The sequence below is a fragment of the Fistularia commersonii genome, chromosome 6 (genome assembly GCF_037954325.1).
Source record: "Fistularia commersonii isolate RoL2024-O1a breed Wild chromosome 6, RoL_Fcom_v1.0, whole genome shotgun sequence".
NCBI classification, from domain to species: Eukaryota; Metazoa; Chordata; class Actinopteri; order Syngnathiformes; family Fistulariidae; genus Fistularia; species Fistularia commersonii.
The window spans coordinates 3,565,114-3,584,252 of NC_141289.1; the positions used below are offsets into that span (position 1 = coordinate 3,565,114).

At 42.0% G+C, this 19,139-nt stretch overlaps 1 protein-coding gene across 1 annotated transcript in view; it reads left to right on the forward strand.

The window, feature by feature from the left end:
* Positions 1–19,139, forward strand: part of clasp1a (cytoplasmic linker associated protein 1a) — a 93,609-nt gene that overhangs the window by 18,542 nt on the left and 55,928 nt on the right. Inside the window, exons 3-8 of the mRNA XM_086147762.1 lie at positions 3,163–3,241; positions 3,943–4,046; positions 4,123–4,214; positions 5,952–6,027; positions 6,350–6,447; positions 6,535–6,605. Of these exons, the coding sequence (XP_086003888.1) occupies positions 3,163–3,241; positions 3,943–4,046; positions 4,123–4,214; positions 5,952–6,027; positions 6,350–6,447; positions 6,535–6,605 (520 nt within the window). The remainder of the gene's footprint in view (positions 1–3,162; positions 3,242–3,942; positions 4,047–4,122; positions 4,215–5,951; positions 6,028–6,349; positions 6,448–6,534; positions 6,606–19,139) is intronic.

The window sequence follows — 19,139 nt, forward strand, 5'->3', positions numbered from 1 at the left end:
TGGACGAGAACTCTTCTCCCTGCTTCTCCCATGTTGTCTTCTTGATCCCTCTTTCATTTCACTGGTTGCACTTGAGCATACAACACTGCCCCCACCACTTCTGTCGGTACCGCTCTGTTAGCCGCTTTTGGCTATGCATCCGCTAATGAAGCTAATAAGTTGTTTTCCTAAAAAAGAAGGTCCACTGTTAAACAAAATCATTGTGATCAGATGGTGGTTGGAAGACAATTCCACTTGGTAGGTGTACCAGAAAAGGGATAAAGTGACTCGTCTAAAAGACAAAGGTGTTGTTTCATTCACAAATTCTGCAGATAGTTTAAAGTTAGCCCTTTCTAGATGACTGGTTTATTAAGAGATCCAAGCAGAGGTACACGCCTCGTCTCACGCTAGCATACATCTAAACCAGTGGTTCTTGACCTGGGTTCGATCGAACCCCAGGGTTCGGTGAGTCAGTCTCAGGGGTTCGACGGACGTCAACACACACACGACTCATATAATTCGTGATGACACACCCCGCTTGGCTGTCACTGGCTGCAGGTGATCATGCTAAATAGCTTGGCTATTGCTGTAGGGATTTTGGTGCACTCAATAGTCAACTTGTAACTGTCGTGATGGTGCATTTTGTGATTTCTGTCTAAATATTTCAACCCCTTCATACTAATTATGTCAAGCAAAAGCAGAAAGTGAACGGACAAATATGATTCACATGTATAACAGAACATGATTGGAGTCAGCGGTCTAAATGCTTTTGTGTGAAAATAATGTTTTGCTGGTTTTGTTCTTTGAACACATTCATTTTGTGCACCAGTAAAGCAAATACCTATGTCTTGAATTTGAAAAATCATATTTTATTTTTCCAATAAAGAAGGGTTCGGTGAATGCGTTTATAAACCTGGTGGGTTCAATATCTCCAACAAGGTTAAGAACCACTGATCTAAACAAACAAACTTTCACCATGGCTACGATGAAACCAGTGTTAGTTAGCGGCGTTAAGCCAACAACGCTAAACCCCGGGTTTCCTGCATGTCAAGAACAAAATGCGATAGCGGTTGTTTTTGTTGTGGTTCAGAGTTTGAATAGCCAATTTGTCTTTGCAAATATGATGTTGCCGTGTTTTAAACTTGCTAAAGTAAATTTGTTTTGACTTTCAAAACAGGCGTTGTGTGTCTTTGCGCGGCTCTGCAGAGAGACAAACTCTCTTCTCGGAGGAAATCGCTTCAAATGTGTATCTGCCCGTACTTGTGTCAACGTCTGCCCGTGTTTGCCGTTGCATGTGCCAGTCTGTGTGTGGAAACACTAGCTTTGTGTGTGTGTGTGTGTGTGTGACTGTGTGTGTGTTTGTGTTTCCACTCGTTATAAAACTTGACAGGCTTTTTTTTTTTTTAATGACAGAGATTTTGGTTTGATTTAAAACCAGAAGCCGACGGAGGAACGTGTCGCGTCAACGATTCTTCAGCAACAACAAAAAAGGGAACATACCTCTTTATTAAGGGGTCCAAAAAAGGGACTTTCACCCTCTACTCTTCTTGGAAGCGGTTAAAACATGCAATTACGATCTGACTGCCTTTCTTTGGTAAATAAATGGCAAATAATCCGGAATTTGGCACGGCTCTCGAGCGTCGGCAAGCGGCATTTTCAGTTAGTGCGTGTGGGAACGTCGGAACGTACAAGGTCCGACTCGGAGAAACTGAACTCTGTGCAAAAATTCGACCGGGGGAAAAAAAAGACAGTTACACAAGTCGGGGTTTAGATATTTAAATGAGACCGGCAGAGCAAACATAGCCTGCAGCTGCGTTGACTCAAAGGCTTTACGGATGCGTCCGGACATGTGATGCACCTCTATGATTTAAACATTTGTCTTATGTTTGATGTCTTTTTTTTTTTTTTTTTTTTTTTGTCAATATCCTGCTCATTTTAGCACTTTTTAAGTTCTTTTCATTTCAAACAATTTTAGAAATGTATTTAACAAGTTAAGTTATGTTTTTGCAAAATTTTAAGTAGCATCTGGACATTTTTCACTATTTGTGTGACTTTCAAATGACTACTTATGATAGATAGATAGATAAATAAATGCAAAAAGCAGGAAGTAGCTAATCACCACCATCGGCACCAAAGGAAACATTTCCCTTTTGTAAATCGTTTTAGTTTTAATCGGATGCTCGGTACGTGATGACTCGACGTATCGACGATAAAACTTTTGCAGTACGCGTTGCATTTACCGTGCCTTTTCCAAAAAAAAAAAAAAAAAAAATACAATGAATGCAAAAATCTGTGGGTGCAAAAGAGAAAATGGCTCGGAGGGGAGGGTTCTTAAATTCCACTGTTGAATCCGCACTTGGGTCAGACATTGGTATGGAATAGAAGCAGCAACAGTTATAATATATAATCTTAAATGTCTTCTGCAGCTGATGGGTGACCGTGGGGTTCCAGTGACAAGAGATAATGGGGGGGATGGGGGATTTCGGCCCACGAGATTTAGCTTTGGGTAGCGTGCGCGCGTGTGTGTGTGTGTGTATGTGTGTGCTGGATTTTCGGGGTTTCAGATAAACTGCAGCCATCTGTCTCCGGAGAGGGGGTTGGACTGGCTGCTCCGGACTTTGTGGTTTTAATATATTTCCTCCGGCGTTTTGAGGTCGGAAAATTCTCGAAGAGGCAACGTGCGAAAAGCTATCGTGTCGCCTCGTGTAAAGGCTAGTCTACCCCCTCCCTGTGCAGCGTGTCATCATAACCGTCGCAGCGCACTCATATGTTATCCTGAAAATAATACCAAAAACACAACAGACCTCTGCTGCTTTATTTTCTTAATAAAAGGGAGAAATAACCCGGTTTGAACTTGTGGAAAAGCTGTTGTAGGGTGACCTAGGCGCCACTAGATGGCAGCAGTGTAGCGGTGTTGATTTCATGACTCGAATAAAATTAACCGGGGGATTAAAAGGTAAAACATTGCATTTGGAGGCTATAATTCCACATTTTTAGTTTTTATACTTTATTCTTTATATTTTCAGGGAACACGTACCAGTTCATTATCCTTTCTTTTGAACATTAATTGACAACCTGGCGTCTGGTAACATTGGGGTGCAGATCGTCACGTAGTTACGTTTTTTACGTGTTGCGTCACAAATATATATTTATATAAATAAATTTCGTCTTTGCATCCTTCAGGTGGCGCTGCTCGGTTTGGACCTCTTATCAGCCTTGGTGACGAGGCTGCAGGAGCGCTTCAGGGCCCAGGTGGGAACAGGTAGGAGCCCCTCTTCTTTGTCTTCCCGATCACCTCTGGCGCATTTGTGCTCCATTGGGGTTCCTTTGAAACCAATCTGATTTAATTTTTTTTTTTCATTTAATTCTTTATATATTGATTTAAAATGTAATTATTTGGTTATTTAAATGCTTTTTTTATTTATTAATTTTCTAGTTTAATTCCTGGATTTAATGTTTTCAATATAAGGTCAATTTTTTTTAAGGCACTGTATTTATTTGTATATTTATTTGAATTTTATCGATTCAGTAATTCGAATGCATATCTGTATATTTATTTGTAATTCGTTCATTCAGTTATTCAAAAAAGGATTTATTTATTTTCTGTATTTGTTTGGATTGCAATGTCCATTCTTGCCTGTTTTAGGGCATTTAATTCATTTATTTGTATATGTATTCAAAATGTATTTACTCGTTTATTTATCCAGTTATTTTTCTAATGTTTATTGATTCATTTGTTTTCTTGTATTTTTCTGGATTTAATGTCCATTTTTAACGTTTTTTTTATGGGATCATTCGATAACTCGTTCTTAGCATTAGAGTCACCAGCCAAAAATGAATTTCGCTCCTCCGGTGAATATAAGCAGAGCTTCTGATGCGCTGATTTAACAACATTCTGGATTGAGCACACGTGTGTGTGTGTGTGTGTGTGTGTGTCTGTACATCCTTGTCCCCGTCTCTCAGTTCTGCCCAGCCTTATCGATCGATTGGGAGATGCCAAAGACCAAGTGCGGGAGCAGGATCAGGCCCTCCTATTGAAGATCATGGAACAGGCTACCACGCCGCAGGTAAAGATGCACGACTTTGACTGCCCTGGTTTCCCCGTCCTGTGCAACAGCGTCAACATGTCTGTACACATTTCAGTACATGTGGGACAGAATGCTGGGGGGCTTCAAGCACAAGAACCACCGCACCAGAGAGGGAGTCTGCCTTTGCCTCATCGCCACCCTCAACAGGTGAGTCTGCCGCTTCCATGTCTTAAATGAGATGCATTAACTCCTTTACATATTTATAGCTTTTCCAGAAAGCATTACTGGACTCGCTTTTGGACTGAAAGGAACCGCCCAGATCCACTTTTGTTGCTGGAACCTCCCCTCCTCCAGGGGAGCCTTTTAGTTTTTTATTCTCACCGATTCACCGATGTGACTTACACAGATAATGAGGATTAAAAAATGCGGAGTCTTACTGGAGTTGCAGTCCTGTCATCTCATAAGCGGGCAATCTGATCAGTCTTTTCAGTCTTGAGCATACAATATCAATCAAAATGTTTGGTTTTATTGCAAGTCTTTCAGTCTTTGCGGCGATGCAACGCAATCAACAACAATCAACAAAACAGGTAACCTGGTAGACAATCAACAGAGTGGTATTGGCAGCAAAGACGTTATTTGTTGGTGGTATGGATGGACGGGAACGGCGATGGACGTCCCTATCAATATGTAGCGTCCAGAAAGAGGAGCGGGTGGTGGAGCTGTGGGCGGAACGGCCCGGCTTGAACCACCTCATTTCTCCGACATATCACGAGCGAGCGGAGAAAGATAAGCAATGGACTGAAATAGCAAAGGCTCCGCAAATACCCGGGGGAAACAATACTGAAAGATTCCAGTTGCAGTCTTGTAAATAATGACAGTGTAATATTCACAGTCTTTGTAAAATCTCAGCCTCTTAAAACGCTAAATCTCTAGCGAGATGATAAGTTTCCCACGTGTCTTTTCCGAAATCTTCTAATGTATGGGTAGCTTTAGGCGTCACACTCCTAAAAACAAACCGCCAAGGAGAAGCGTTCATGTTCTTCATGGCAGGGATAATAATGGATAATCAGAGGGGTTGAAGTGTTTTTATTTTTTACCAGTACTGCTTTGCTGTGTGAAATTAGCCATTAGCTAACTTGGTATTTATTTGGAGAAAATATTTAGCACTGGAAAGATGAGATGAGATGAGATGACATGAGAACAACTTTATTAATCCCGAAGAAAATTGTTGTGCCAGAGTTTCAAGTAAAAAACATAACAGTAATAGATAATAGTAGAAAGGAGGAAGAATAAGAAATATAATGAAATATGAATTGTCTTAGCAGTAACTACAAAGATTGAAGATTAAGGGGCTTAGATGTCCTTGTTGCTCCAAATCTTGCTGGTTCTGTCCAGTTTGTCCAAATAAAACAGCTGATCAGTAACCAAATTTTTTTTTTTTTTTTTAAATGGCGCTCCGCTTGCAAAGGGTGTGGCTTATCAACACCTGGTTCCAGCACCCGGACACATTGGTTCCTACGGAAACGTAAAAAGACCCTGTCTCACAGTAGGAGCTAAAATAGTTCCCGGAACTAAGCTTCAGTGTTCCTGGTTCCAATGCGGTCCCAATCTACAATAGATCAATCTAGTTCCTGAGAAGATTTGAGGAACTGAAAAAAGTTCCTACAGTGTTTCTGTGGAACCATTAAAAAGACCAAAAACTAAAATTGTTCAGGGTCCCAGTCCCTGGTTCCTATTCTGTCCAAATGGATGTAAGAATGGCCTACTTCCTGAATAAGATCCGCAAAAGGTTCCTACAGTGTGAAAGGGGCTCATGGTTCGTATTGTTTTTCCAATTTTTTTTTTTTTTCGTTTTCAAGTAATGAATTTTTTGTTGGTTTTCAGTTTTAATTTTCAAATCAAATACTGAGCCAGTGTTTCGGTTTGTTTCTAATCCCCTCGCAGGTACGGAGCCCAGGCGCTGACCCTCAGCAAAATAGTCCCTCACATATGTCACGTCCTGGAGGACCCAACAAGTCAGGTGCACTCTCTCTTCCCATCTCCAAATATACTTTAATAATTTTTTTTTTTTTTTTCATTTTGTTTCCTTTTTGTTCCAGTTCACCACTAACATCTTGTGAATAATTTTTTTGTCAATTTTTTTTGCTAAATTTTAAGTAATTATTCAGCAATTTGGTCATTCAAATTAAAACGAAGAAATCTCAGAGATCAAAATAAAAGAGGACCGCTGTAGCTATACCCACTTTACTGCCCCCTAGGGGCCAAACGGAGTATCACACCCCACGAGCCAGGATCCGGACTGTTTCAAATGGTCATTTTTTTTTTTATTAAATGTCGCACAGGTGAGAGACGGGGCGATCAACTGCCTGGTGGAAATCTACAGGCACGTGGGAGAGCGGGTGAGGGCCGACCTCAGCAAGAAGAACCTGCCGCCGTCACGGTACGAACCATACCGCGTCACCCTCCCTTTTATTTTATCACCTCAGCCAGATGTCTCACGTCTTCGTTCGCTTTACGATTTCCCCAGGTTGAATGTAATCTTCAGTAGGTTCGATGAAGTCCAAAGATCCGGGAACACAATCTCGTCGTCCAGCTCAGGTAAGCGCTGCGAAGACCCTCCCCGTCCGTCTTGTTTTTGTTTGGGATTTTTGCATTTTTTTGTGTGTCTTTTTGGTCCTGCATCCGCTGACAGTTCATTTCTATTTTCGGTCGCGACATCGGTCGACGGTTTTCGGGCATCGTCCGTCACGTTTCAGTGTCTTTCTCTTGCACGGCCACGTGAACATGAAATTCAGGATGTTGACAGTGACTTGTTTTGATTTGTAGTCCAGTAGAGGTTAATCCAAAGGTGCAGCGATTTCAGTTACCCTGACCATCCTCTGATTCATTTAATCAAGAAACAACCTCAACGACTTGTCGCTATTAGAGACTATTAGTTTTCAGGTACTTTGAGTTTTATTTCACCTGAGCTCAAATTTAGGAGCTAAATTCAACTTATATATATATATATATATATATATATATATATATTTATTTTGTAATTCTCCAGTTTTGGAAATTTTATATAATTCTATGATAATTAGAAAATTATCTACTTATTATTGATTGCGTTGTTTAATCTAGTAAATATACTTTAAAAGGATGATGTATTTTATGTTATATAACTATAGTAATAATACTTTCTAATGTATTATTGTGTATTATATTAATGTATTATAATTATAATAATTATTATAATATAATATAATTATTATAATGTATTATATTTATTTATTACTAATTATTATTAAATATCATATCATCATTTTTATTTAATTTCGTAAAAGTTCTTGATTTTTTTTCGGGAATATTTCTGGAAAAAGTTTGAGATTTTTCTATTAAAGTTTATTGCTCGCTAATTTATTTATCAAAGTCATTTGTAGCCCGTTTCTATATAATTCAACGTAAAGTAATTTTACAGGCATCTTTCAAGGGTTGTTTTTTTTTTTTTATTCCGAACCTTTAGATAACATGTTTATCATTTAAATAAATCATGGCATTTTTTTTTTTTTTTTTTTTTTGTAGTTTACCTGCAGTGCCGCGTGAACCAGGAAGTAACATTTCCTTTACGGAATCCCTTCGGCTCTCTAAGATGAAACCTCCCGGGAGGAGGAAGAAGGGAAGGGGGAGGATGCGAGAGCTTGGCTGCCGTGCCGTCAGGCAGGCAGTTGGGGACGTTGGAGGGGAGGAGGGTTGAGAGTCGGGGTGGTGGTGGTGGTGGCGGTGGTGGGGGGGAGATGTTGCTGAGTGGGAGGCAGAGAGCGGATGAGAGATCCAGAGCGAGGAGAGCCTTCATCCGAGCAGCAGCTTTGGACCATGACAGCCAGGAAAGGTAAGACCCGGCTTCGGCTCTCACTCCTCCTCTTCTTCCGACACCTCCGACCCCCTCCTGGCGCCTCCTGGTCGCGTGGCGGGACCGTATTTCTTGCCGTGGTCGTCGGCGACGACGACGAACTCCAACTCGCTGTTTCTCGTCCCGCCTGAAGGGGGAGACATTACTGAGCATACACAGAATTGGACGATTATTTACATCCTGCGCAGCCAGTTCTGGTCACGCCGACCTTTACATCCTGTTTGTTAGGAATTTACCATCATACCGTGGGCTGCTTGAGGCTGTTACCATGGTAACCGGATCAAAATTCTCAACCGAGCAACATGGGCTCCCGTTGTTGTCAGTGACAAAAGATGCTCTGGGGAAATAATACAGACCAAACTGCACCATGTTGTGTTAGAGATAAAGAAATATTATCATAAATATTACCTTTGTTTTACGCGGTAGTCTTACGAGTTGTATATGTGACACCACTAAATACTCAGAAGCCAGTTGTGATGAAGTGTGTGTGACTTTGGCTCAGCAGAAATGAAACTTTTTATCATTATTGGTGTTAGTTTGTGTGAACAGTCTCCACTTCTATGCAACTTTCTACCGTTTCCAAGCGCTCTATCTAGATTTCATTCACACACACACTTGCAAGGCAGAGCCGCTATGCTAGGTGCTGACCTGTCTTGCATGAAGAGTCAAGAATCGAAACCTGCCAACCTTTAGAATTCGAGTGTCGCCCCCACTTTTTTATTTATGCTTGTAGCTCTTACAGGAAATAACGTTGAATGACAATATCGCTAAGTATCATTTGTGGCTCAGAAGGTTGTCGGTTCGATTCCCGGAAGAAGACAGTGCAGTTAGGGCACTGCCATTGGTGTGTGTGAATTGGTGATGAAAGTTTAGCCGGATTCCTGTCACGCTTGCGCATCTGATCCGAAAAAATGTAAAAACGTTAAATCCGATATGCGTTATGACGAGTCACTAGAACTAGTCTCTGCCTTGGAGCCGTTTAAGGCTTTTATTTTCTACCGCTTTTCACAAAACACGAACTTATAATTACTGGAAAACAACGACAATAACTTTTTGACAAATCTTTTGAGGCGATCGCCTATTTTTATATCTTCCGAGTATGTCACCCGTTTTACTTTTCATGTGACGTGCCATCGTCTGTGGATTGGATGGCGAGATTCCCGTTGTGGATTTACTTAAAATGTAAAAAAAACACAACTTAAATACAGCAACAGCAGCCATGCATTCTTATTTAAATAAGTTTTTATATCTGCTGAGGCCCCAGGCAGCCCCCTGTTTGTGTTTTCAATCAGCGTCACTGCACGTTAACTGACAGCGAGTTATGATGTTTCATAGAGGAATTTTTTTTATTTGTCTTATTTTCTTAAATGTCCTTAATGTTGAACATCAAGATTTTTCTGTAACTTCTCATAAATACGCGACACGGAGCGCTGTGGGCTGCATGGCTGTGGTTGATCCCGGTCTGTTTGCGGCCGTTTGCTGGCCATCAATGTGCGCACACACACACACACACACACACACACACACAAACACACAGAGTTAGTGTTTCCAAGCAGAGGGCAGGCATTAAATTCAAACTGTGAACGTGGTGGATTCTCACTTTTCTGCAATAACAGAACGTCTTTTGTAATTAGCTGAATCCCAGAGGGTGCGAGTGTGTGTAGGTGTGTGTGTGTGTGTGTGTGTGTGTGTGGGGAGGGGATCCTCAGCTCTCCTGCTGTGGTGTTACATAAACACTGCAGACACTGCAAGGCTGTCTTTCTCAAAGTGATTCGCTGTGATTAGCAGCGACCCGACAGACCCGCAGCACTGCAATTTTTAATTTTTTTATTTCTTTATTTTTTCACAGAATCGTATTTTATTTCGTATTCCTAAAAAAAAAAAAAAAAGAGTTCCTTCGCCCCCGGAATCGTAGGACCCTTTTCATTAAAGGCCGTTTTTACATCCTGCACCACAAATAGTTAACTCCTGGGAGAAAAAAAGGAAGGAGGGGATGGATGGAGAAGAAGGAGGCCATTTGATCAACACACACGTGTACACTCGTGCACATGAACACACACATGTGTAGATGCTGTGCAGGCGTGTTCCCCCTGTCTCCGCTGCTATTGGCTGGATACACCATGCTGAGGAGGCTCCGCATTTAGAACTATAAACAAAGATCTATTCTATATTTGGTTTATTGTGTGATTTGATTTCCTGCGCGTAGAAGTAAAAAGGCCGAAGGGCGTAACGTTATTTATGCTAACGCTATTTAAAATAGGGATGTCTGTTTCAAATGTTGCCAAACGTCACTGACAATGTCATTCCAATGCACGCTTTACATCGGCATGGATGTTAAGCAATAGTTCCACGTTTAAAAACAAACATGGCGATGGCTGATGATAATGTACATGTTAAGAAAGAGGCAGCTCTGGAGACGATACAGCAATACTTTGACTTACCATTTTAGTTTGTTCTCAAATCAAATTAAATTTCCCCATTAAAATAAGTTGAATCTACTCTGTAGATTTGTTGTAAGAAAAATGTACTTCATAGATAATACATAACGTATATGAAAATAATATCACATAATAAAAGAGAATGTAAAGAAATGAATTGGGTTACGAAGATTGGACAAAGAGTGTTTCATTATTCGCTCTATCACTTAATTGAACTTACTGGCTACACACTTAATGCTACAATGAATTGCTAAACCTAACGTGCGCTCTTTGCTACACGTTATTGCCAAACTTCATTAAGCGACGGAGTAATTGCCGCTCCTCTTTTTAAAACCATCAAACCGTCCACAATTGGCTCTTCTGATGTCTTGTCCTTGACGTTCCCGCCGTCTGCTGCACCAAATCACCCTAAATGTCTCCTGCTTTCTCACAGATGATGCTCTCCGTTACCGTATCTCATGACAACAACTTCTCCATCCCTTCATGGATGAGTTGACAAGTCGACAACGTGCAGTTCATTCATGTTTTTCGACGAGTTTGGGCTATCTAGTGTCGGGCAGTGCGTCGGCCTTTTTTTAAACGCCACTTCACGGACAGCGGCGGGCACATCTGTGTCAAATGCTCATCCCACTCACTCCAAACTCAGACCTCGGCTCGTCTCACGAAGCAAAAAATTGAAGTACAAGTCAAGGTTCCTCTGTATATATTGGCATATGCACGACATAGTCTTCTTTCTCTATGTTTGTTTCCCTTGTTGCAGGTGAGCATACAGTGCAGTACCGTCCCCATGACTTGTTGGAGCATACAAGACTTGACACCAAATAACAAATGGCTCCGTCCATCAACAGATTGAGCATGAAGCATAAATTGGACTTTGCATGTACATGTTTTCATGCAGACTTCAAATTTTTACTTCTAGATCTTGTCTTTTTGTTTTCAAGTAGTATTCTAAGAAACGGTTCTGCTGGCTGTGATATTTGACTCCCAGACTTTTCCAAAGGACATCAGCATTTGTAAAACCATGACAGCGAGCCTCTTACCATTGCTAGCTATTCGGGTTTGTGTTCTTTCCTTTTTTTTTTTTACTCTGCAATAACTACTTTTAATCTAATTGGCTCTCCCGCAAATTCGAAAAAGAGCTATTGTAACGTCAGCTTTGCGGGACCTGTAGTTGTTCATTCATTTAGCATTTGGACCCGTAGTTGTTCATTCATTTAGCATTTGTGTGTGTGTTCCTGGCAGTGTCATTGACAAAACCAAACAAACCAAAAAATAAATCCCTGAATGATGCTTTTCTCCTTTTCCCGATAACCGAGTCTCAGTCCGAGTGACCCAGAGTTCTTTGACCAACCACCCTCTCTGCCAGGGGTTGGTAGGTGCCAAAGTAGGTTCACTATCCAAAGCTGCAGGGAGAGGGATTACAAACACCCGTCCTTTCTGTCTACAGGGTCTCGGCACAGCTGTCAGGACAGTTTCATGTAAGAACTTGAAATCTTGGACACGAGAAGACCGAGAGTGTCTTGAAAGTCCACTAACCAAAGCAGAAAGACCCCGTCCCCCCTGCTCTCGTGTCATGAGAGGAAAATAAAACCTGAATTGCAGAACTAATCTAAAGGAGTTTGCCGATTGTGATTGGACATACCCTCTTGTGTGCTTTCTGCTTTTGGATTTCCAAGACCCAAAAGATGGCACCATGCCTATACTTTTTTTTTCATCAGAGCCTCTTTAGCTCTGTCTCAGACAGATGAGTATTAGTGGAGTTATAAAGAACGCCCTGTGTTTGGATAACCTCGTTGGGGCGGTTAAGAGAAAAAGAAAGATAAAGCTTTATTGTCGCATTCAGTTATACATAGAACACAACTTCTGCAAAATTTGACCGCCCATCATGGATGGACCACAATGCAGAAGGCTGCTAAGGAGCAGCGCCAGGGTAGCAGTCAGAGGTTCAGTGTCTTGCTCAACAAGACTCCGACTGGCTTGGAGGAGCGCGGGAATCGAACCAGGATGATTGTTCGGTTGCAAGGACGACTGCTATAACCCCCTGTGTCGCACGGCCCCCTCAAACTTGTGGCTCAAATTTGGTTCCAGGAGCCCCTATTCTCTGGCGGAGCCTTTGCATGCCCAGAAGTAAGGGTCTGGGTTAGGGACCACGGTAAAGACTGATGTGATGCAAGTGTCTGCGACATGCACCTTGTACCTAAAAGAACAAACCACCGCAAAAATCAGGAAGCAGACAGGGACGATATGGATAGCCCAGTTGCCGCAGGGTCCATGTTCTGTGCGGCTGGAATAATAACATGGACTATCAGATGGATTAAGATGTTATTTTTTTCTCCCTGTGCTGCTTTGCCATGTGGCAAATTGTAGCGTTAGCTAACGCCATACTTATTAGTGCCAAACTGTGTATGATCTGCTGCAAGCCCTGGAAACCCCTATGTGGCATAGCAGGCCAGAAGAGCTTGGACCTCTTAGTCACTCCATTTCTGGCTGACCAGTGACCAAAATAGATTTAAAAAAAGTATCTGGTAAGGGGCATGATTAATGAGTTCAACCAAGCACCTACATCACATGAGTTCCAGTGGAACCATACAAGTCCTTTTGGGTAGGGCACTGAAGTAGGGTACTGTCCTTTTGATGCACATCTATGAATCAGTCTTTCCACCCTCGACAATAACCGCTTTCTCACAGGAGGAACTTTTAGCAGTTTCTAGAATCTTCTCGGGTCGACTGTACATCGGGGCAGCATCGCAACTAGGAACCTTGGACCTCAGTTCCAAGACAAATTTTGACTCCTACTCTGAGGTAGGGTAGTTGTACCTCAGAGACAGTACCGTCGCCATGTACCCTGCACCAAGTTGTGACCTGCAGTGACGCAGTGGTGGAACTCGGCGGAACAGCGGTTTCAAGTCCGCTCTAAAACCCACCATCTCCTCTTCATGGTCGAAGGTCACAGTTATCTTGATGTCGAATTGAATCTTAGTTTCACTTCAGTTCCAGAACAATCCCATTTTTCTCCCCCCTAGAAATTCACAAAATACCTCAAGCACTATGTCGTTTGTTGAGGTGCGGCCAAAGTTCAACTCGCTCACAGTTGGAGTAAACAACGCATTCTTCTGATTGAAAGAAACTGTTTGAAAGGAGCTCGTCATCTCCTGGATGAAGCGGCACAGGAACAAGAAAGTAAAGCGGTTAAAACAAGTTACTGTCATGAATCATTCGACTCATTGAATGGGGATTATAATCTCTGGTGAGAGAGAAAACCGGATCTTCAGGCTGGAATCACAATTCCTTCCTTTTCTCTGGAACGGCAACCTTCTGTCGTGGATTCAACCAAAATTATGGGGTTAAAAAAATTGCCCACTGTCAAAGACTAGACAGGTCCACCTCCTACTCAGTTACCATGGTGACTTGATTTTGCAATTGTCTTGCGCCAATAGGGTTTTGGGCAACATACGTCATACGTCAGCATGTTCAATGGTTGTTTTTTTTCTATTTCTTCATTCATTATCTACCGCTTATCTACCTTACACTTAGATTTCACCCTGGACAGATCGCAGGGCAACAAACGACCAGTTACTCGTTCACGTCTTTTTTTCCCGCCACGTCTTTGTGGGAGGAAACCGGTGAAACCCACGCAGACACGGGGAAGAGCATGCAAACCGCTACGGGAATTGAACCAGGCTCCTTTTTGCTATGAGGCAGAAGCGCTAACCACTGCGCATCCATGCTGTCAATACCTTTTTCTCTGTACACATTTGCTTTCAAGAAAACTCCTTGTTGATGGTGTTAGCATTAGCATTAGCATTAGCAATAGCGTTGGGGACTGAGCAAAGACAGGTTTAAGGGACATTGACATTGCTTCTATCCAAGAAACAAAGGATGCCACGCGCACTGAAGAGACTCTTTAAATGGGTCCCAAGTTGATCTTGGAACAAAAGGAAACAAGCTATCATGGGTCTGGTTTTGTAGGACCAAGGTTCCACAACAATTTTGAACATCACTGTCCATGGCCCAACAACAGCTTGAGTTTAAGAAAACTTGGGAGTCACTCTATTGTGAATTATGCCATTGCGATTCCATCAAGATGCCGATTATATGTCAACTTCAATGTCAAACTGGGAAGACCTAGCAAGAGCAACTATGAAGCAGGATCAAGTTTACTGTACGTAGGGTTTTGTTGAACTCTGAGAACCGCAAACCCCGGACAAGGTTTCTCTCTAAACTGTCAGGACTTCAGGTAAAGGATGTTGCTGACCCCTTTAGAGCCAACGGAACTGAATGTCGCACAACTTAAATGATCTCTCAAAATCCTCTGGGAGCACTGGAAAAGACCGACCGGGATCAATTTCTTTTTTCTCTTTGCGCACACTTTGTAGTCTGTCACTCCATTTGATTCTTTAACCCGTAACTATTTGTGAACTTGTCAAACCATCTCAGCACTGAAAACGTTTCTATATTTTACACTTGTTCATGTGGGTGATTTTTCTAGAATTTTTTATAACCCTGGGACCCCTTATTTTTTTCTGGTTTTCAGATCATTTCTTGAGATTTTTTTAATTTTTTTCTCTCCTTTTTTTCCTGCAGTGTTTTTCTATTATTCATCTAATTCTTAACAGATTTAGTTTTTTTTTCGAGACATTCCAGTATTTTTTTTCCCATTCAAAGTTTGCTTATATCAAGTGCTTTCTAGTATTTTGAAGTACTTTTTCTGAATTCTCTATACATTTCCAGGGTATTTTAGGAAAATTAAATCATTAACAGTGTAGACCAGGGACCCATCTGTTAATTAACAATCCTTAGACTTACACTTAAGGCTCATTTATGCTCAACTGGCAAAGTCCCATTTGGATTGAGCTTTTTGTCCATCTTGTCCATTAATTTCATGTGTAATTCTGCATATTTCTGGAGGAACTTGTAGATGCCTAACGTAGCAAACGGAGCAAGGGAAGTCATAAGGGGGGGGGGCAATCTTGTATGCTCAAGTGTGACCAGCGAAAGGAACAGAGAACAAGAAGTTCTACCGACATGGAGTCGGTAGAACCGGGAAGAAGAATTATCCGTCAACGTGCTGCCATATTTTTAATGGCCGCTCAGACCGTTGCTGTCCACTGCGTAACCTCTTTTTGCACCTGTTTCTTAGAATCTACATTGTCACCAGCTCCTCCACCGCCGCCATGTTTGTGATTGTCCAAAAAAGAACTTGGGCACAGAAACAGAACACTGCCCTCGAATGGATGGATTGCTTGACAATCGCTGTAATTTAGAAACTGACATACCTTTTTACTTATGAAATGTGAGCATAAATGAGCCTTTAGACGGTTAAACAAAAGCATCAAACATGTATAGCAACAAAGTAAAGTAAAGTACAATTGTGAATGGTCTGAAACTAAACTTGGAAGTGAACTCTACAATGCCCTCCGGTGAATGTATCGTTGAACAACCTTAGCAACGCAAAGCCTTTTGACAAACAAATATATAGCAGGAAATTATGGTGAAGTACAAAATCAAATCAAGATTTCATTCATATCTGTATAAACACTGTCTTGAGTTTTGAATCTTAAGCTTTGGCATCAGGGACAAGGAAAAACTGCCTTTTAGCGACTAGGAACTTGGGCAAATCCAAGATCGATGTGGGCGGCCTTCTGCCTTGACAAGAGGTGACCCGTGGGGTCAACAAGTGCAATATGTGTTTTTAGGACTTAAAAAGGATCTGTTGAGGTATGTTCGGGTACAGGGACATGATATTCCGTACGGAACAAGCGATACCCAGTGTGCAAGGACACGCTATCTAGTATTAGCGGAACAATTTTATTTTCAGGCCATCAGTCCGATGACCTGGAATAAACCTGTTGCAGAACCTGGTGGTCCAGCAGAGCCTCTTTTTGGAGGCCGGCGGGGAAGAGTGGGGAGAGGCGACTTCGCGAAACCAAAAACCGAAATGGCTTCGCGAAGAGAAAACACAGCGTGCGTAAACGGTTGCGTTCCTGATTGAATCCGTCTATAATTCTGTAGCCGGGAGGTAGTTTTGTTTTTTTTTTTTTTTTTTCTGCCGAGTCAGCAGCCTCCCTGGTGTGTCAGCAGAACAAGACATCTTTGTTATGATATAACACGGATCTGCAGTCATCTGTCTCATTATGTAACCACTAGCGGCGTGCCCACATGGTCTGTGTGATACCAGAGGTCAAGCCCCCCCCCAAATACAGACGTTAAAATAAAACAAAAAAGGCGGTCCAGCAAAATGTTGAGAAAAATCCAGCAGGTTATAAAGATGAAATTGCTGCCCTGCATATTAATCGCGACCGATTCTCAGAACATTTCCAGAACTTTGCTTTAAATCCCACGTGCCTTTGGGCCTTTTTTTTTAATTTTTTTTTTATTGCTTTTCTACAGCAAAAGAGAAAATCATCTCCATTATGTAACCCTGCGGTTCAGGGAGTGATTACCGGATTCTGCTGAAGCCGGAGGGACCGGCGAGCGCGAGGAAGGAACTCAACCCGCCGCATTGCACTGCACAGACGCACTGACACCTAGTGGATGCGATCGGACTGCCCCCTTTTAATACTTGCAGGATTTGATCATATTTAGTGAAACCATTATGACATACAAGTGGTTGTTTTTTAATATCCAGATAGATCTGACTTCTGCTTAAAAAGCACAAATCCTCTTGATTCACACTTGATACTCAAGATAATCAATGTTACCAGGCAATTTGTTTTCAGAAAACAAAAGTGGCAAAAGAGGTGGAGGACCCCTTGCTATTTGTCTGCCCGTGTGTGTGTGTGTGCGTGTGTGTGTGTGTGTGTGTGTGTGTGCGCTTGTCGGAACCTATTGCTTTTCCGATACCGATAAATCAGCTTCACGTCTGTGTCAGTGGGTGGACAGCTGCAATCGATACTGCTGTATGTTCACGGTTGTTTGCAAAGGTGTCCTAAGTGCCGGGCTTACATTTTCTGTGTGTGATGGCTAGGTAAGGAGTGTGTGTGTGTGTGTGTGTGTGTGTGATGGGTGTTCACTTTCTGCTTCGTTTGAGGTATCGGCGTTCATTCATTAATTAGCTGTAACACCTATCCTGACGGGGGTGATGGAGCCGATCCCCGTTGTCATTGGGCGCGAGGTGGGGTTCACCCTGGACCGGTTGCCATGGAGATGTACAACCGCTCACTCTTTCATCCATACATTTACACCGAGGGTTACATCATCATAATGGTTGCCCTCAAAGGGCAACATATAACAGTATAGGTATAAATGTAACTAACTACTCCTTAATGTTAAATAACTCCGAATTGATTACTCATTCAAATCCTTGCTTTTAATTCTTGAACAATTTCTCGCCGAGTGGTCGGCCTTCGCACATTTTCACCTCGCCACATATGGCCCTCTTTGCAATAGGTTTGTACACGCCCGACATAAAGACAATAATTTACTCATTTATTCAAAGGTTGTATAAAAATGCTGAGTATACAGTATAGCTACTGAGTATACTTAACACAATAAATGTTTGTGGATCTTGCATAACTGCGTGAACCCATATTCAATACAACTCCATGCATTTTTTTGTCAATTTTTTGTTACTTGCGCTGAATGGAATCAGCCAGGGATGCATAATCCGGACAGCTAGCCAGCCTCAAGCACACTTCCAAATGATCATCAGTCATGATGGAACGGTACTTGGACTTGATGATCTTCATGTTGGAAAAGGCTGACTCACATAAGTAGGATGTTGTACATTTCCTCATGTTATGGTACTTTTCCCTCTGTGAGGAAGCTCCAGAATTTGTCCCAGAGCTCCGGACTTCAGCTGAATGTCGGCTCGTGGTGTCAAAATTTCATCCTCCACTCTTAAAGAGTGTTGCAATTTTCGATGCGAGTTAAACAACCTCACTATTTTCCCGAAAAGGGTAGCAATCGGCTCAAGTAAAGTCTTGAAATCGTTTGTCAAACTCTGACAGACGTTCGTCAATCTGTTTTGTGCAGCTGACTTCCCTTGGGAAGTTTAAGGAGAAATGTTGCACTTTTCGTTTGAAAGCATCATTTTTAATCACAGTTTTGCCTTTTCCTTGCAGCTCTGGATTAAGATCAATTAACATGTTGGTCAGATCGGTTAAAAATGCCATGGGTAGCAGCCACTGGTCGTTATTTAGTTGGTTATATTCCTCATGTTTAGCTTCACAGAATAAAAAAACCTTAATCTCTGGACAAATCTTTGCAGGAATTTGCCATCTGACATCAGTGTGCAACAATAACTCAGATGTGCACGGAATAGAACAAGCGATCTTCATTGCCATAACCATTATTTCTTTCCTGTTGAGCATTTTTGCAATAAACCCATTCTAGCGGCCGACCGTTGCAGGTGCTCCATCTGTGGTGATGGACACCAGCTTGCACACTGGGAGCTGAGTTTTTTCAATAACATTTTTGAAAAAATTGAAATATGTCCTCTCCTCTTGGAAGGATTTTTTGCTCTTAATGTTTAAGGGACGAAGCTTCCGTGGCTGCCTTTGCTTTTGAAGTTAGCTGTGAGAAAAATTGACTGCTGTCCTGACACCTGAGATTTTTAGCTCCTTCACCTTTCTCCTCTCGGCTCACTTTTCGGAGGGAAGTCGGTGTCGTAGTTTTTACGAACAGTCCGAAAATGCCGCTCCACATTTCCCGCAGTCCAGCTCCCCCACTCGTTTTTATACCCATAAGTTTAGAAGACATAAATTGGAGGCTAACTGGCTAGCTTGCTAGTACGCGCTGTTGCTCCACATGCACAATGACGCCTGTGTCAGAAAAGGTCAGATTGGACAAACCGACTGTCAA